The following is a 20,013-nucleotide window of genomic DNA, read 5'->3' as shown; positions in this document are numbered from 1 at the left end:
CCCTTTCAATTACTTCTTTTATTTTCTTTCTCTTTCCGCTGATGAATAATTACCTAGTCCACTAGCTCTTATTACCGATTACCTTTTCAGCCAGGATTCTAGACACAGGCGCAGGTACCACGTTGACAATCAAATAGCGAATATTAAACGACGTACCTTCCACGCACCTGTGTGCGTATGTCGCAGAATCCGTGAAACTTGCTTGCGTTCGTGTATAACTCGAATTAATTTTTCACGAATTTCAACCACGTTTTTATTCATCTAAACGATTCGAATTCTTTTTACTCACGAAAATTCTTTCTATATTGAAACGTCCGCAATAGTCGCCATTTTCAAGCGATTTCGGGAGAACGGTGTGCACTTTTTAAGAGCGTGAATGAGATTTCAGCTCGGATGACCGAAACGTCCCGAGACGACCATCCCAACGTAGACTCATTGCACCCGACCAGTTTGCGACAGGATCGTCGAGTGAGTGTGAATGATTTTCCCGATCTTTTTCGATACAGAGTAGATACCTCAGGTATGAATGCGTATTTCATCTAAGCAAACCCAGATAACCTGGCGTGTTTTTAATTAGGCAAAGCCAAAAGTTATACGAGGGAAGCTCGTATTTGAGACGGAAAAATGTAGGAACGGAGATAAAAATAGCGAAACGGGAAATATACAGTGAAAATTTTGGATAATTTATAGGTGTAATATTTCAATTGAAATATTTAAGAACTCGAGGATATGAAGTTTGAAAATTAATATTGCTCTGAATTTTTTACGAATACAGCCTGTTGTGTTCAAAGTTTCAAAATCGATTAGCTTTTCGGGGAAAGCAATTTTTTTTTCAACGCGTCCGTGTTTTATAAATGTTCCTCCTGGTTGGAGTCCGAGTGGCTGAATCGTGGAAGAAATTATGCACGATTTAATACATTGTATATGTTCATCTAAAAATCAAGAAGTATGTACACATAGAAATTTGATGACGTTTAATTTCGAAATTTCCGCAAACACGTTACAGATTTATTCTATAGTTTCAGATTTGATCTTGATTCGTGGAATTTTTCCGTAGAACGTAGAATTATCTGTAAATTGATATTTATAATCTGACTTAATTAATATACCGTTTGACGTTCGTACCTCTTTTGCGAAAAATGTAAACTATGAATTTTTTTCCTGTGGCCTACGCTCTATTTTCGAGGATCGATTGAATGTCCGCTCGAATTTTGATATAACGGCCGGGAATATTGTTTCCGTTTAAAATTTGAAAACTAGTAAAATAGTGTTCCGCATTATTAAACTCCATCGAGATTGTTTGCGGTTTTCCTTTTCCAAAGTAAAATTATTCGGTACATTTTTATAATATTAATATTAGAGTCACGGGCTGAATAACGTACATCGTAATTATCCGCGATTTTTCTATCTTAATATTACAGCTGTAAAATATACGGAGCTTTGTGTTTTAAATAGCAGCATTGTGCAAATATTTCATTAAATTATACAGCACAGAGCACATCGGGAAATTCTTTTATTGGGACCAAAAATGACTCCGTGTTTAAAATAATTGCAGGCGATTTTTTAAAATTAGAATCACGAATTATACGCGCAGCGGCGTATGATCCGTGATCTCTTGAAATTAAAACATCGAAATAATTTAAATTCATACGACCGTTCGATATCTTTCCCCATTTCGTTATTAGACATTTTCACTTTTAAACGCATCGTATAAAGAAGCTCGGGAATATCGGACCTTATCTTCTGTTCATAAAAGAAATTAAAATGGAATTTATGCCGGGGACGCGTATGCGTCGTAAGCGGATAGCCATTCTTTTCTGCAAATTCGAAATTAGCATTTTATTTAAATACAATACGTAGTTTCAACATTCGTATGCATAATGGCCATCCACTTATGGCGAGTATCAGCATAAGCTTTGTTTTATTAATGTAATAAAACTAGTAAGAGGAGAAACTGAGAGATTGCCGATATTCTATTCGTCGAAAATATTTCATTTATTAATCAACGTATTCCTACAATATGCGTTTAAAATTAAACGCCGCGCGTATGATATTAATAATACGTATTTTGTGCTTTAATTCATTATCCACGAGACTGAATAAATTAAATATAATTACTGGTTCGCTTTGTACGTGGACCTCGAAATTGGTGACCAAGTTGAAAAATGAAAAGCGTCTAAGTAGATTGCACCTATTGCAGATCCATACCTATCATCTAATAGTTAGAACCGCACCGAAAACGTGGTCACCAAGATGGCGGCTACGCGCGACGCGCATCAACATGGGTGTCATTCTCAATTATTCATACAGCTTTCCATCTTCTACTTACGAATTCAGGACTGCGAACCAATGATATCTGATATTCCGATTTAAAACTGCCAGAGTGCTCTTATTTCGAAAATAGATCGAATCGAGTTTAGCCAGGATGCCAATTTCAGGTGAGATTTCATGCCACTTCGTATTGACAAGTACACATCCATTCAAAGCTCTACTTAAAGCGACATCCTATAAAATATGTTCAGATATGTTCAAATATGTGCCTTCATTAGTGTACCCAATCCATGCCGCGGATTAGTTCATCATCGATCAGAGATTCCCAGACCAAGTGCACGGCGTGCTCGCAGGATGAGTCGTTGACTCTTTGGCACCGTCTGGATCTCGCTAACTCGTGATTTTCGGACGAACGCGAACTCACCTGACCCCGATATCATCCCATTTCCCGGTTTTAGACGTCTAGAGATCTTGATCCCGAGGTTAACCTAAGACATTCGCTGCTCATGCACGGCCATAGTCGATCGACGTCCGTCTGGATGGATACTCGATCATGGTTTGCCATGTTCGTTGGACGCCCTTGGTTAGTCCTCGTGAGACGGTCCACTGACCGACCCATTGTGCTCCTGCCACTTGGGACAAGGACATCGTGCGTCTTACTGCAAGGCGTCGTTGAATGGGTGACTTTTGTCGAAAGTTTTCCCCAGAATCAGGTTTCATTTTTGTCGTTTTAGGGGCCACGTTTAGCAAGAGTTTAAAAATTTAGAGAGATCGGAAGTGCAATGGTGCTTTCGGTTTTTCTTTGCATCGATGGTCGATACAGTACCGTTTCGCTGGCAATCGAGATCGCGACATTCCTTTCAAATTTTATCGCTTTATTTCTGTCTATCAATTACTTCTTTCTTGGCAGTTCTATTCTTTTGCTACCGCTTAAATGGATAAAGCAATCGTGACCCTGTAATGGATGGCTTCTAATCCAGTCCCGAGTTAAATCGATTTAACTCGGTGATGGAATTTATTTTTAATATTAGTATCCAGTCTTTCGAAACTAAATTATAGACGTATATTCTAAACTTGTTAACAGATTGTGAGCGATTTGCCAATTCAGCAATCGTCACTCTGGAGTTCGGAATGGCACGTAGGATGCCTGTTTAGGATTCTTTGGAAATAGGGAAGGAGATAGCGCATAGTTAATCTTCCTCTACGCGATTAATAGCACCCTTCGGGAGCTAGCAATTATTTCAGAAGAGTAGAGTCAAAATTCGATTACCTTGGTGGTCGAGGAATGTATGCAATGGAGGGTGGATGGGATTAGGAGTGTAGGGTTGGATCCCCTCATAGTCACCACCTCGGTGGTGGACCCGGTAACCGCTAACATCTTTCTAGAGAATTAAACAAGCAATCTCTCTTAGATTCTCTTTCACTGGCGAAGGAAAATTCCTTCATTCGTGTTTCGCTTCCATTTTCAATTCTCTTATCCAAATATTGGATTTGCAACGTTCATATGGCCGGCGAAGGTAAGCCACACGCGCCTCGTATTAAGGACGGAATTCGTTTTACAGCATGCCCCACATTTTCCGCTTGAAATTTTCGTAATTTCTTTTTTAACGAGGTTGCGCTTTACGGGTGTTAACGGGCTAAGGACTACGAGATAGATGGGATGTCTAAGTCCGTTTTAAAATCACGCGTTCTCAAAATCTCAAATTAATATGCACCCTTTCCTGCGAATACGCGACTCGCTTGCCTGAATTGCTTGCTCGTAATTTCTTTTATGTTAAAAATTATACGGAGCGTAATGTGTTCAAGACATTTATGGCAAATTACATGCTACTTATTTCAACTGCTGCGGGCGTTTCTTGATTTAAACGGCGAATTATTTAGCAACCACAATGGCTGCTCAAGTCTCCGGCGATTATTCAGCGATCACGGGGGCCGCTTAATATTCTTTACGCGTTTAATATAACGTTTGATACGAAATTATTATTGCATTAGGTATTTAACACGGGGGTGACTGTTTCCTTGGAATGTACAGTCGTTTGTAGGGGACCGATTATTGTTACTGTACTCGCCGTAAGTAGGATGGTAGAGATAGACGCTCCGCAGTCTATCTTCCTTTGCGGGATTAATAGCTCCCTTCTGGAGCTATCAATTATTTTAGCGGAGTAGAGTCAGAACTCGTTCATCTCGTTGGCAACAACGAGGTGGACGAGATACGCATGTAATGGAGGGAGGATGGGATTAGGAGTTTAGGGCGGGTCACGTTTCCAGCTACCTTCGCGTGGTGTGACCTGGGTAATCGGTATCGCTTTTTACAACCCCCAACTTTGAAAAGCGATAGCGAGCTAAACGCCACCGATTCGAAATTTAAATTGTTTTTCGATCTAACAAGTTTACACTGTTCCCCGCTTCTGCTTCGGTACCGAAATAATTCGTATTGCTTCGTTGTATAGTAGAATTCGAAATATGATATCTTCTTAAATATTTATCGAATAGACTCCGTTAACTTTAGTTAAGTTTCTCGCTTGAATTCACGTAATAAACCACGAACTTCGCATACGCGTTCAACAAGCGGCTAAGAAATTCTAAGGCGATGTTATTAGTCGATGCAGTTACACTCCTTCTCGGAGGATCGGAAGCCAGCTCTGGGGAGTGCAGTACCGCATCCTCGAACAGCACTGATCTAGAAGTAACTCGCCGAAAGAGAGGGAGCCTCGTAAACATATGTCCCTCATGGGGTATTTAATTCAGGAACACAGACAGTGCTCGAATTGCCGAGTTGGCCCCCCTTACCGTCGACAAAGGAGGACGCGGGAAAATATAGAGGAGTAGGTGAAGGAAGGCTGCCTCCTAAAGGAGCGGCCACGATCTTCTGCAGCGCCGTTGCTTTTTCCTCGGACGCAGTAAATACTGGAAGTGGAGGCTACCTCAGGGACTTTGCTGCTACTCCGCCGAGTTTACAGACCCTTCCACCTACTCCTTGCTTTTTTCTCCTTTCCCCGGCTCAACCGATAAGGAGTCAAGAAAAGATTTTACACTTGGGCGGAAGGTAAAAAGCGACGGGAGTTGGTAGGACGGTCTTGTTGAACCAACGGAATCCTTTTGTTAGCACGGTTTCCATCACCTTCCGTTACAACTTCGATCCGATAAAGCTATCGTTGAATTATACAAGCCGCAGTTACAATTGCACGATTTATCGCGAATAGCTTTCTCCACGAGTGCCACGTGCTGTTCCTCTGCGATATACACGTACTGCTTTTAACTACCGGTATACACGCGTTAAATTGAAATATTCGTACCGGTAACGATGCATATGCCAAAGGAAAAAGTCTCGAGATTATGTCGGTAGGATTAGAAAATAATATTTTAGCGTCTATCACGATCTTGGGCGAATTTTCCACCGAACTCACTAGCGCCACCACGACCCGTATCTCCATCGAATGTACAATACTTACTTAAATTATCTTTCTATAAATATTCCAAATTAAAATTTACCTAATCGAATAGAACCCAGTGTAATCTTTATCGAACTTACTCCTCTTAAACATTCTACACGCGTGTATGCGATAGTCGGGACAACGTGGAATTACGTACACATACGCTGCCCATCTGAGATCGAGATTTGTGTATCCTCACGTGTTCTTGTCGCACGATCGAGCACGTGGACGTGTGCGCGCAGAAACGTAACCTCGAACCTCGAACCTGGAGCCGGTATAAAGGCTCGGTGCGTGTGCTGCACCCGTTTGAGCGAAGGGAACACAGTCGACCAAAGAGAGGGGAATGATGAGGACGGAAACGCGGGAACGAGGGAAACAGTGCCCTTAATACCGAGCAGGAGTTCAAAGGTGGACCCCGCAACAACGCATCTAATTACTTGCTTCCTCCGTGGTCCGTGGCACAGCGAATTTACATCTTGTTTGTTCAAGCACCTGTAGCAAGCTATACCGCCATCCACCCACCCAACCCCCCTCGATCCCCTCCCTCCGATGTAGATTGGATACTGCCTATAAACAAGCAATTGCCTTTGACTCTGAATGCCCTATCTGTAGAAAGTCTAACCGCCACAGAGTAGCAATATCTTGTGCAGGCTCGTGTCGTGCCTGCCGGGCACCCCGATACTCTTTTCACCCCGTCGAAATTCGTGGCCCGACCTACATGGAATCCACGCTGGAATCTTGCCTTTGCCACGCTATCGGCCAACCTCGCGTGGCTAGCATAGCCTAATTACTTCCGTCACGGATCATTTAAGGTTCAAGGACAATCCTCGCAAACGTAGCTCACGATCTTGGGCCCTGCACGTCGAGACGAATAAAATAATAAGGATCGACGAGACGAGTACTCGGTGACGAACCCGATGATATTCTGCTTCGGGGTTCCAAGAAACGTGTAATAACTTATATCGGAAACGGACGAGACCGTGATCCGAGTACGTTTCGGGCAAGTTGAAGAGACGACGTACGAAAAAGGCTGTTGTTGATAATGTAGGCCGCAAATGAACAAAATCCTCGCCGACAGCGGCTTATTTTCCTCGTCCAACCAACCCCTTAGTTTCGTCCCTCAAGGAACGGTGGAAGCTCTTAGCAGATGCGACATCAATGAAGCTCCACGCTCGAGCGAAGACGCGCGCATTCTTTATTTCTGTATCTTTCTGCCTTCTCCTTTTCTATCCTTTGACAAAACCGGGAAAGAAATTATTCCGAGGTAGACGGAGGTAACGTGCGCGTTCCTCCCCTCTCATCGATCATACCGCGTACATTTCTAAAAATAATTCCCAGCATATCTGTCCCGAATTGTTATTCACTTTCCAACCTATAGATCGCATCGATCATATCGTACGAGTAATTACTTTTGGCAACCAATGGGATAAACGAGAACGAGTTTCATAAACCATTAAAAGAGGATTTAATTGCGAAGAGTTAATTTATTGCACGTCTATTTCGTAAATTTGATGCACGTCGAGCCACGTCAGGTATAATTGACGACCTCTTTGCGAAAGCGGTATTTATTCCGATTATAACAATTTATCGTGTTATTATCATACATCGACGGGGACTCGCGGTTACAGTGCAAGGACTTTAAGGATGTTTGCAACTTTTCATTTGCACCACGTCAGAAGCGTATCGTTAGATCCGAAACTACACTCTCGTTTCGGCAGCTGGATCAATTACGAAGTTCAATGGAAGGAGGTGGCTCTCGGATTAATATTCCTAAAGAGCAACTCTTCGCAGATCAGAAGGGCAGACTAACAGTGCGCCATGCTCGGAGACAGAGTGTAATCAGCGTGAAATGTTTCTTTCACGACGATCTTGCTCATACATTTGATGCAGTCCATGTACTTTTGTCCGCTGAACGACAGTGGCGTAGGAAATGGGAAAATTATGAAACCTTGTAGCCGTTGTCGACCTCGTCGTCGTTGTCGTCGTCCTCCTCCTCCTCGTCGTCGTCATCGTCGTCGTCGTTGTCGTGGTCGTTGCGCCGGCTAACGATCACGAGGCAAACATCACGATACTATTCCGTGACGCGACGCGTTCCATTATTTTTCTTCCATCTAAAATTCAATAAGTCGCGACACGCAAACAGGAGGAGAAATACCTCGATACTAATCTTGCTCTCCGTGCAAATCTGTGTTTGCAAACGAGCCGAATAACCGAATCTAATACCCGGGCAAGAAAATAACGGGTATTAAACGTGGAGTTCTCGAATGCAGAGGCACCGTGATCCTGTAACAATTCGTAAGCCGAACGAATTCACGTAGCCACCGCGTGCCTGGCGAGTTTCCGCGATGGCGATCGATACGAATACGCGATTTATGGGGAGCACGTCGAATGGAAACGTATGCAGTACGGCTTCGATAATGTTACGAACGTTTATCCACGTTGCGACACTTTCCATGGCACTCAGCGTTCACGCCATCGCGATCAGAATTCGACGATCACGAAACAAAACGCGGCAGTGAAAGAAGGAGATCGATAATTACCATGGATCGCGTGTACGACCAGGATCCACAGCGTCGGTTACGCGGTACTGCAACACCGTTTCTCGTTTTCCGGCAGACTACGCCAATGCGCGACTACTTCTCCCTCTGTCGCATTTTTATACGCCGAAATGTAAATACGCGCGCACGTATCGGACACGGTGGCAAGATGCGGTCATTTCCATTAGACGAGAGGACAGCTGCTAACTATTTACGGAAGAGAGTTTATCCTTCGATCCGACTCTTTATCTTCCATCATGGCTGCCGGTTCTCCAACGCGTTTACGAGGAGCCCGCGAACGGTTCGATGAACTATCGGTCGTTTCGCGACTAATACAATTACCGTGCCGGCTCTTTTTATATATGCCAGGTTCCCGGTGGAAGTACAGAAATATGCAAATTCGAATCCACGAGCCTGCTATTACGGCCGAAAATTAGTTCCCGTTACACCGCGTGTGCGAACGATGAGTCGACGACGAAGCGTTACAGTGAAATCATTAACCCGAATTGACTGCATGAACGTGCAGTCAATTCAACCATAATCTAGCGTCCCGTAAACACAGGACTTTCAATCATATTAATGTAGATGCGATGCACCTAAATCATTACAATAAATAGAATAATAAATGCTAGTGCGCGGTGAATTTCGGTGGGAATGCCATTTCCATGGCGAGCGGCCGAGCGACAGGGACGTTCCGAGCGGCCATATTTGACTGCCGGCAAATTTATTTTCCCGTTCATATTTTTGTCCTCCCATCGATCCGTTCACCCGGTCAACGTATAATCGCGTACGTGATCTTCCGTTCAATCCATTCCCTGTGGAGTTCAATCGTCGTTCGTTAATTAACGTTAATAAGTAACGGTTTACTGGCTATCGTATTTGGCTTTCGGCTGATCGAATCGTGGGGACGACATTTAGCGTAGTGGCGCGGAGAAAGAGACGACGCGATGCGACTGGACGGGGGAGAGAGGAGGACAGAGAGACGTCGAAACGAAAATGGCGGGAGAAAGAGGGGTTGGAAAGTACGCTGACGAAACGCGGAATGCACGGTCACGTTAGTGGAAGTTATGCAATATACATTACCTAAATCGCGCCGCGAGACTGGCGGGTTAACGAATTGTCACGTCATTCTGCATAATTCTCGGCCGCGGGATTCGTATTTCCGAGAGACTCGATAAAAATAAAATCGGTTGCACGGCGCGTGGAATGACTGTGATCGAGTCACGGGATTAATCCTGACACGATAAAACGTATGGCATATTGAACGATAAACTCGGTTAATCGATCGGCATAATGGGCCGCAGTTTTCGGCCAGAGTTTAAGTAGATTGCGGCCATCGCGCAGAGACGCGGCGTAGGTGGCGCCAGCGTCGCTCCCCGAGCTAAATAATTCTTACGGCTGGTGGATTAAAAGCGAATTAATTCGCCTGTTAGACGGTGAACGAAAATAAGCGATAAATGAACGATGTTACGCGAGAAACCGCATCCGATGCTTAAAATATTCTCGCCGCGGTAATTCTAAGATCGATCGCCGGTTAATCCGTTTTCCGCGCGAAACGATATTTCATTTTCCCGGCGAGTGCTTTCCGCGGCCCTCGCGCTACCGCTCCGCCATCCGTCGCCATTGAATTCTAATGCGGAAACTGACACGCGAATACACCTGAGGAACTTCCAGCGTCCCGGAAGAACTCGGCAGTTTCGTCGAGAAACGGAATTAAGACGTTATAGAAATGGATTAAGGAGTTTAATTAAGTTGATTCAACGAGCGCGCTACAAAATTTCGCGATCCATCGCGCCCCACCCTCGGGACAGCCCATGGATTGCCTCTCGTCGTCGATTTGTCGCCTACACCTACAACTCCACGGTTCGCTTTGCGACCCTGCGAACGAACGCTTTATCCACGCTTATGCTCGTTAACACTTTGACTGCCACGTTAGCCATATATGACCAGCCACGGTTTCCCCTGCGACGTCAGAGTGGTCATTGGTGACCGGAACGCTTGAACTACTTACAATTGCAAAGATATAATTTTTAAGTTATAGATATAGCTAATTAGAAGATACTTTGAAACAAAAGGTGCCTCATTGAACGATTAAAAATTTTTGTTAGAACATTAAGAAATTGTTAGAACCGTGGACTCCCGTGGCGTCCTGAGCGAAACACGCGATTTCGGCGTGGCACTGAAAAGGTTAAGTGGAAAAAGGAAAAATATAGAGAATGGTGAGGATCCCTGGAGAGGTACGACATGGACGAATTTATGAAACGATTAGATAGGGTCCAACGAAGAAAATTATATATCCGTTCGACCACGAGGGAAAGACAATTGGGCCAATCGCGTACGAAGGTTTCGCAATCGGTGGGACACGTGCGACGCTTTTTCTCGTGTCTCGCGTGACGAAGGAATATCTTCGACGTTTGGTCGAAGCTAATCTAAAAACGATGGCGATGCTCCCGGTGTAACGATCACGGATTTTCTTTGGTTTCCCCGGTTTACCGGCCGTTATCCTCTACCTGAACGATTTCATCTTATATCCACCGGGATTAGAGAACCTCTGTCTCTGACCGTTTCATTACTCATCCTACACGCTCCCTGGGAACTACGTGTTCGTTCTGTTTGTCGCTCGTTTCTCTCTTTCTTTCCCCGCCCGTATCGGTGTCGCTCGTCCTTCCCTTTCTTTCGTCCTCCACCTTTCTTTCCCCCGTTTCTCCCCCTTTTTCCCCTTTTTCCTCTCTCCGTCAGCCTTTTTTTATATTCCATGCTCCCTTTTTCTCCACCGGCTTTTCCGCGTCTCTCCCTTTCTCTCGGCCGCACCGGCAGTTCGCAATATTGTAATGCGAAGCACAATGCGTTGCACCCGAAGAGATACGACGCGATAAAGAGCGGGACGCCATCGAGCTTAGAGAAAGATTAAAAAAGGGAGTAATACGTCTTGCGGGATATTTCGCGAATAACGAGGCGCGAGTAGACGACCACGGTACACGCCAGACGTCCTCCGGTGAGATTAATTGATCGATTCGTTGTCGCCGCGTCAGTTTCTGCGGGAACGTTCTCTTTATATTTTTCCCGCTTTTCCATCTCCTCTCCTGTCGCTTCGCGCAACTCGGGGAGCCGGAACCGGAACGATTCGATCGGCCCTCGAAAATCGAAAAAGTCCAGGTACAACGAGCGGCGGGAATAAAGCAAAGTTTCCAGCTAAGAAGCAGGAAGAACGGAAGAAAGGAGGGCAAACAGGCAGATCCTTTAAATCCGATTTAATAAACCTCTCGACAGCGAAAGAATGGGTACAGAAAGGGTAAAGAGAGGGTAAAAAGAGGGTAAAGAAAGGGGTGAAATAGAGAGGAGGGAAAACACGGAATAATATTATTCCATTCCGATGGCCTGCGACGTTTTCTAACGACGCCCAAGGATAATAAAGTTATAGCGACTGAGAACGATGACAATAACGATTGGCGTATCCACGAGAGCGCGCACCTTGAAATACAGAGTGCGGTTTCCGCTGTTGTTCCCCCACGGCCGTTATCGTTTGCTCCAACAGTCTTTATCCCCGTGACGTTGAATCGTTGCCGAGCACGTTGGCCGAGTTTAGAGGGTGGCCTACACGAGGAAACAGGAGCGGGCCGAGAGGGCGGCGTACGAACACGAAGGAGGTGGAATGGAGCCGCGCGTTCCATCGATTTCTTATTTTTACCTACGCCAAAGAGCTCATCCTGTAAATGGATCAAGTGCACGGAACGTTTCCCCGATAGATAGAACTTCGATACTGCACGGAAAAGTTCGGCTTGCACTTTCTATGCCGGGCTCGAAGCGACATCCCTTTGAGATTTGTTTCGTTTTCTGATTAGACGACTCGCGCACGAGCAAAGGCTAAAGTAGTCGCTTTAAGGAACGAAATCGAATCTATCGGTACGCGTGCAACGGGGTTGGAAACGCGAGTGGATAACGAAGTTCGGAGACGACGTCCATGCGATTCCGGTGCTTTAATAAAGCATCGGGAGCACGGAAAGTTGGTAAATCTCCCGGAGGAATCTCGGTGTCCCTTTCTGTATGTGTTCCCGGGGAAAACCAAGCGATTCCGCCGGGGAACGGAGCCGGAGACCGTGGAATTTATAAAATCATCGAGAAAATTAACGTCCTCGGGATCGCGGCCGCCTCAAGGAAATCTCGCGTTTCTCGTGGAGAATGCTCGAACTCGGCGAAAATAAATATCCTCGGCCGGAAGGGGCGGGGGGATGGCCGCGAACGCGGGAAAAAGGAGGAAGAGGGGGATTTAAAAAAGGGAAAAGCACGGAGGCGAGTACGGACGGGTGGCTTCCTCGCAATGGGCCCGGCAAAATTTGCCAAGCGGCCGGAGAAAATTGCGATGATTATACGGCTCGCGCACGCTTACGCGGCGCGCGAGCGAGAAAGACGGCGCGAAAGACGGCGAGAAAAGCGGCGGGAAAGGCGGCGAGAGAGACGGAGAAGAAGAAAGCAGCGGAGCGAGTGGGGGAGGGGAAAAAAATATTCCATAAAGCGTAATGGAGGGCTCGCAAATATTTATCTTTCGGTAGGTCGGGAGCCGCGGGAGAAGCGCAAAGAGCCATGCGAAAACGTTCCAAGCCGGATGGCCCTTGTCGCGGCACAGAAACGTGGAAAGTTCTCCTGACACGATTATGGCGCTCGGTGACCAGAAATAATTTCATTAGTCGCCCCGTAAACTCATCTAGCAGTTCGTAAAGAAACCATACGCGTGGGAAATATGTACTTGGGCATATATAATCGCGTGGCTGCGGACGCCTTAAGCCCCTTCCACGCTCCCGCGGGAACTCTAATCACGGGTACTTAAGTTCCTGTTGCATAGACGTACACCGAACGATGCCCTGCATCGGCATTCACCACCCCTCGTGCACGTGCACGCTGCCGCTGTTTGTCGGGGTGAATGGAATGATTCGCGCCACCGAGCACACTCGTTAATGAGCGAAACGACGGTTTACACGGCTCGACGAGGCCCTCCGCGAGTTAATGGACGTACATCGATGAGAATCTAGCCGACATCCCGATGAGAGGATCCTCGTGCAAACATCTTCGAAAGATTTCGAACGTGTCGGATTTCGAAAGCAGCCCGGGGATCCGAGCCTTCTACGCACCTCGACGAGCTCGGGGGCCAGAGGGAGCCTAGGGGCCCCGACGAGTTTTCCATAGTAGGAGATGCGAAAAGGACATCGACGTTTTCTTCGAGATCCGGAAACGACAAATACTCGCACGATGCGGAAAAACATCGCGAAAATACGATCGCGACATCCGCGCGACGCTAATCTTCCGCGATCAGCTTACCGGGGATAACAAGTAACGGGAGAGAACGGTGCAAGAAAGGTCCAACGAAATTCCTGACAAGCCGAGCGCGTGAGTAGCGAGTTTCTTCGAGGTTCGTCGTGGTTGCCGAAGTTAGCCACGGATATCCTAAATTTCGGTTGCATAAGCGTCGGGGCAAAAACCCTCTCTATCTCTCGGTACCCCTCGCTGTGCGCCCGTCCTTCCCGCTTGGTCCTGCACTGCAAGTCGCCTGGAAGAGACGACGAGAAAGGACAGACACGGACAAGAGAGAAAGCAGAGAGGAGGATTACAGCGGGAGATCCGCAAGTGGGTGCCGTACAATTGCACGGTAGAAACTGAGTACAAGGGACAAAGAGACGGTAGACACCTTCTGCAGGGAGGGAGAGAGAGAGAGAGAGAGAGAGACGGGATAAGAGATACAGGGGAGTGTAGAACGTAACGAAAAGAGACGAGAGAAACCGGGGAGGGATCTCGCAAAACATACACAGCTGAAGCTGACACATCCTCTGCCAGTCTACTGGCTTTTCTAGAAGGTAGAGAAGGACGAGCAAATCTAGACGCTTACTTAGTGACACACGCAGCATTTTGCTGTCGGGGTTGAACTCTCTCTGTCCTACTCTCCCCCTCTCTCTCCCTTTCGCTCTCCGTCTCAAAGCCCGTTCCCTTCCGGTCCCTCTTTCTCCGCGTTAAGCCTCTATTTCTCTCTTACCACCATTCTCAGCGGCATTGTATTAAACCGTGGCTCCTGTTGCGGCTTGACAAGAGGGGGCACACGAGTTATCTTGCCCTCGTCCGGTCCCACTCCCGCCCGTCGTGTTTCCTCTTACACCCTTCTCTCTCGCTCTCCCTGTCTCTCCCGCTTCCAGTCCCATCCTTTCGTACATTCATACTCCGGAATACGTTTGATTATTCGGAGAGTAATTTAAACTACGGGCGACAGATATTCCAAGGGTTCGAAACTCCATCGATCCCTCGTGTCCAGACCGAATTTCCACCCCGTCGCGTTAGTTATTCCTAGTTACGAGGCGGAATAAATTAATATCGGCGTCGTCGATGATACCCCCGAAACAACCCTCCGACGGCGCAGCCCGCATCCGGCTTTCCCGAAAAATAAATCGTTCCCGTGATCGCGATACCTCGCGCGAACACGTCGCGATAACCCGCCGCTATGCCCCCCCCCCCGTGAAACACACCCCAAGGAACACCCCGATAGGCGGGAGAATTTGTCGAAATACGGATTCCGACGCGGAAGAGCTCACCGGCGTCCTTTATTAGACCTGGCCCCCTATCTACCCGCCCCGTTCCCTGACCTGTTGTCGAGTTTCGAGATGAGCTCCCTTAACCGTCAGCAACCGCTTTCAACCCTTATCAGACGCGTCTGATTCTGACACACGATTCGAATTTTCCGCTTTGCCGCGTCGTCGACCGGGCTCTTTAAAGTCGTAACCCGGCTTATTACGTGCCCCGGAATGTCTAACTCGTCGACACTCGCGAGCGTCTCCGGGAGAGGGCGCGCGAGGAGGTTGGAGCGGAAGAAACGATGGTTCGGAGAAGTATTTTGTCAGTAGGGTTAACAAGAAGCTTTCGAGATGTTGCAAATGTCTGGCAGTTAACGGTAAGCACGACCCTTTCTCTCGGGGATGGTCAGCGGTAAAAGGGGCACCGATTAAGGGGACGGTCCTCGCGACTTTTTTCAGACAACACAAACGATGCACCTTTACGGTGCAACGGTCCGCACAATATCTCGAATTAACGAGGCTCTTCTCGTATCCGGGTATTATTACGACTCTAAGTAACGCGGTGCTTTTAAGCTCGTAGTTACGTCAGCCATGCAAAAATCTTTTGTTTTCCTCCTGAAACGTTTATCTGCGCAACGCGTAATGACGTAACCGTTTTAAGTTTTTAATTAACGATTACGCGACACGCTCGCGGACCAGTGGCTCAATTCTTTCGTTCCGTCCTCCTTTCTCTACTCTTCTCTTTCTTTCTTTCCCTTTTTTCCCCTCCCTCTTTGTCTATGCATTTTTCCAGAGCTACGAGGGGAAAGCTGCGCGCGATGTAACCGGTCGATGGAACGCGGGGAACGCGAGTATCGAGATGGTCGTTAGGTATTTATACCGCGGCGATATCGTTAGGCGAACGAAATCGGCGAGCGAGAAAAAGTGGCATAATTTTCGCGAGAGCGGATGACATTTTTCTCGGTTGAAACTTTTCTTTAGAGACGGCGAACCAATTTTTCTTCGGCCCCGGCGACCGCATCATTCCGTACGCTGAACCGAGCCATTCTCTTGACGGCGAGGCAGAAGCGTACATCGAAGCTAATGGCGCGACTCTCGGTGATTCGTCTCGAGCCGACGCTTTTACCTCCCGTCCTCTTTTTCCTTTTCTTATTATTGCTTTCCCGACCGACTCATAATTTATACGTAAATTTCAAACCCATCCGACGCCAACGATCCTCCGGATGTCCATTTTTTTTTTACCAACGATCACTCCCCTGCTGATTGCGTCATCCATTTGGGAGCACGGGTTATCCGAAAGATAAGCTTTCGCGAATTCCATCGGAAAACTTCGCGTGGAAGAAAAAACCGAGTGTCAATTCTATCTCGTCCAAGAGATATTACGTAAACGCGTTGACCGTGATGGCGGTCATCAGTGACCGGCGCGTGTCTCCTCAATGGGACCATGGTGGTCGCTAATTTTTTTAAATTTATATTCGTTTCATTCTAACCAATTTTTGAACATTCGGAGACCGTAAATAAATAGAGAACTTTGAACGGAAGACAGTTCAAAGACCTAACCCGTGCTTTCCTGTGTTACAGAGAGAGTAGCAAACGCTCTGGCTTGAATTAATTTAACAAATTGAACAGAATTTCTCTCTTATCTTAAAAGATAGCAGGACACTTTAGAACAGTTGGATTGCGTTTGGAGAAAATTTTCTAAGCTCTAACAGCTTTGAAATCAATGGACGTCCGCAGTCCGGCAGTCATAATGATTTTCATTATTTATTTTTGCCATATTGTTCGATAATTTGCCATTATATTCCAAGAATAATGAAAATTTTATCGTGGCCACTAAACGTACTACACAAAATAGGTCACCACATATTGCCATCTAGATATACGTCGTTACTATTACGCATAGCGAAAAATATTTCGAATGGAAACCGGATCTAACGCCCCCCAACATTTTCTTGTGAGGCTACTTGCAGAATAAAATGTACATTGAGCCTCCGACTACAATATGAGGGATCGTATCGTCATTGAGTGCAACAAAATAACATCAGATACACTACGCAATGTTAGCGAATCGTTAATTTATCGATTCAAAAAATGTTGTGCTACAAATGGTCGCCATATTGAACCTTCTCTGTAAATGGACAGTAAAATTAAAATATCTCCTAAACTAATGATTTTTTAACACAAATGGGTTAATACTTTTTTGTAGAGAACATGAAGGAGCATTAGCTGATGTAATAAAAAATATACGATTCTATTCAAAAAAATATTAATGACCTTCGTATGTCCTTTACACGTCCATCTACGAAGAAACTAGTACCATTGGAATATGCCTCTCTCAAAACCATTCAACTTCATCGAAAACATTATGTGGCAATATGTGCTGACCCACCCTGTAGAGAAAGTGCGTGGCAGTCAAAGCGTGAAGTTTGAAAGCGGTTATTAGAGGAGACTACTTTTGGCAGACTGTATGTACCAGTAGGTATAGAGGAGCGTGATGTACGACGGCCTTCGAAGAATCGCTTGCTACGGCGCGTTAAGGAGATAAGGGAATAGTCTCAATGAAATGCTTCACGGCTTCTGAATGACGCCTTTATGTTGCTCGCGATGTATAAAAATATCTGTCACTAGACGGACGCGGCTCTGCATTATTTCTCCGGCAAGCCGTGCGAGAAACACGCGACCGATGTACAAGCGGTTCACTTATTTATCGTGGCCCCGAGGAAACTGATCGTGAAACATGTTGTGAATTTTTCACTGGTAGATCGTTCTCCAGCCTCTTCTCCCGCCCGGCGTGCTTGTCTGCCAGGATCCCTTTAGAAATTCCTACAAAGGGCGTAACACCAGCAACCTCGATTCTCGTTTAAAAAATTGAAAGACTATTTCTCGTGGCTCGAGTATCTCTCGAAACGCGTTGCTTCAACGGTGCGCGCAAGATGTTGTCTCTGCTGTTGCTGCTTTTACTCTTTCGTCAATTCTCGCCCGCCATTGGGTTCAACATTCTCGGAATTTGTCCCAGCGCGAGCTACAGCCACCAGCAACCCTTTCAAGCATTGATGAAAGCTTTGGCGGCTCGTGGACACAACGTCACCGTGATATCAACCATTCCGTCAAAGGTAAGTGCGATTTTTCCGCTTTCTCTTCTCTTCTCCCTTTCTCGTCTCTTCGCTTTCTTCCCTCCCATGCTCTCCGATTTTTCAATCATCTCTCCGTCGCTCTTTCGCCAACGTGCTCCACGATTTTTCTCGATTTTTCCCGACTTTTCCCGATTTCCCCGAGAATCGTCGCAGTTCGATCTCTCTCCTCGAACTTTATTTCCTTCCTTGCTCCCGACTACGGTGAACGGGGAAATTTTATCGAGTTACAAACAGTTTTAACCATTACCGGTAAAGTATGACGATTTATACGCAATACAATCGCGTTAGAACTTCCGTCATTTATCAGCGTTGAGAAAGTTAGTAAAAAGGCGCGAAAACACTTCTAACAAGGTTATAACGACGGTTTAATAATTCAATAATATCGTGTAGACCGTAGGGAAAAGTTGGAAAAGATATCCCGGATAGGTGTTTGACTCTGTGCTCCACTTCGGCCACGCGTACCTCTCGTGCCCTCCACCCACCCTCGTCCACCCCTTCGTTTTTACTTCTCTTTCTCCTCCTGTCTCGCTCCACTTCCACCTTTCTCTCGCCCAGCCATCCCTTTCGTGTCCCTCTCTCTTACCCTCTCCATAAACTCCGGTTCAAAGTTACGCAAACTTCGTTCGACTTCAATTTACCCTTACTAACATTTCTTCTTGTTAAACGCATCTCTTTGTGACTCGATACTCCGACATACTCCGTCTCCCCCTTTTCTCTTCCCCCTAATTTTTCTTCCTATACTCTCCTCTGTCCTGCTGCTGCGAGAAATCGAGAATTCGAGGACGAGGACGACTATGCGTATCGGGGAGGAGCGTGGCGACCGTAATTCGCGATAAATACGCGAACGAGGGTTACCCATGCACGGTGGATGAACGGAATTCACGAGCACGATGTTTCAGAGGCCGATCAAGAACTACGAGGACGTCGATTTGTCGTTTTCCTATAAGAAGAAAGACTGCACGGGTCTAAGGTACGTGTTCCCTTAAGGTGCGTTGCACTCGGAATCTTCGAGCGCTGGATCCGTTACGTTATCGATCTCTCGCAGGCACATGGGAGCGTTCACCCTGCTGCGGAGGAACATGCAAGAGGCGAACGAGCTGTGCGAGGAGCAACTGTTCAGCCCCGCCATCGGCCACCTAATTTCGTAATACAAATATTCATTCTATTTAAGACTGTGCGCACGCCGGCACGACCGGTGGAATAAAAACAAGTTCATTTCGTAAACTCGTTAAAGCTGGGAATAGTCGAAGAAAAGTGGACGGGCGAAATTTTCAGCCGTGAGCCGTAGAAAATTGCCGGCATCGCGCGGGCATTACTCGGCTTTGCCGTTCGCCGGGCGAAAAGTCAGGCGAAAAAACGCAGCTGGCGAAAAGAAATTACCGTCATTTCATCGCGTTACGACTTCATCGGTTAAAGCTAATCTCGAAATCGCCGCGCGGGTATTCCTTTTCCAGGAGGAACAAGAGCTTCGACGCCGTGATTATAGAACAGCTATGGTACCAGTGCTATTACGCCCTCGTGAAGCATTACAATTCGCCTGTTCTAATCGGATTCTTGAGCGTTGGCAACCTGCCGTACGTCATGGACTCTGTCGGTAGGTATGCGTGACGACGCACCCCCGAAAGCGTACATCGAAATAGAAACAATCGCGTGCACAGGCAAACTCGAGAGCTACCTTTCGTGGGTCTCAGCCGTGCTCGGTTCCTCGCAGTCTTTCGCAGTCTTTCGCCGTCTTTCGCCCTCTGCTCGGCTGAAATGTCGTTAGCCGAACCGGAAATTGACGTAAATCGCAGATAAAGTAGAAAGTGCGAGAGCAATCGGGCGGGGCCAGGCTTCGCAGAAAAGAATGGATCGCTCGGTAGTGCTTTAACCTGTACCGATTTCGCGTCGGATGAGAAATAAGGGGACAAAGTCGCAGCACCTGGCCCTTCGAAGACGCACCCTGTTTTTCCTCGATCGTTCGTTTCATCGCACGTTTGTCGTTCAACTTTCAGGGAACCCGGACGATCCTCTGTTGAACCCCGATATGGCTTACCCTTTCACGGGCAGGATGAGCCTGAGCGAGCGTATCTGGAATACCTTCTAC

At 46.6% G+C, this 20,013-nt stretch overlaps 2 protein-coding genes across 2 annotated transcripts in view; one reads left to right on the top strand and one right to left on the bottom strand.

Annotated features, from left to right (window-relative positions):
• Positions 1-20,013, bottom strand: part of LOC108549230 (Dpr-interacting protein zeta) — a 284,709-nt gene that overhangs the window by 257,849 nt on the left and 6,847 nt on the right. The window lies entirely within an intron of this gene.
• The window catches only part of LOC108549233 (UDP-glucuronosyltransferase 1-8), an 8,409-nt gene continuing 5,842 nt past the window's right edge, over positions 17,447-20,013 (top strand). Inside the window, exons 1-5 of the mRNA XM_017902530.1 lie at positions 17,447-17,906; positions 18,827-18,897; positions 18,973-19,071; positions 19,382-19,521; positions 19,922-20,011. Coding sequence (XP_017758019.1) covers positions 17,727-17,906; positions 18,827-18,897; positions 18,973-19,071; positions 19,382-19,521; positions 19,922-20,011 — 580 coding nt within the window. The 5' untranslated portion in view covers positions 17,447-17,726. The remainder of the gene's footprint in view (positions 17,907-18,826; positions 18,898-18,972; positions 19,072-19,381; positions 19,522-19,921; positions 20,012-20,013) is intronic.

This window comes from Eufriesea mexicana, unplaced genomic scaffold, assembly GCF_001483705.2.
Source record: "Eufriesea mexicana isolate 0111107269 unplaced genomic scaffold, ASM148370v2 scaffold1852, whole genome shotgun sequence".
NCBI lineage: Eukaryota > Metazoa > Arthropoda > Insecta > Hymenoptera > Apidae > Eufriesea > Eufriesea mexicana.
The sequence above is the reverse complement of the archived record's forward strand: the minus strand, read 5'-3'. Positions and strand labels throughout refer to the sequence as shown.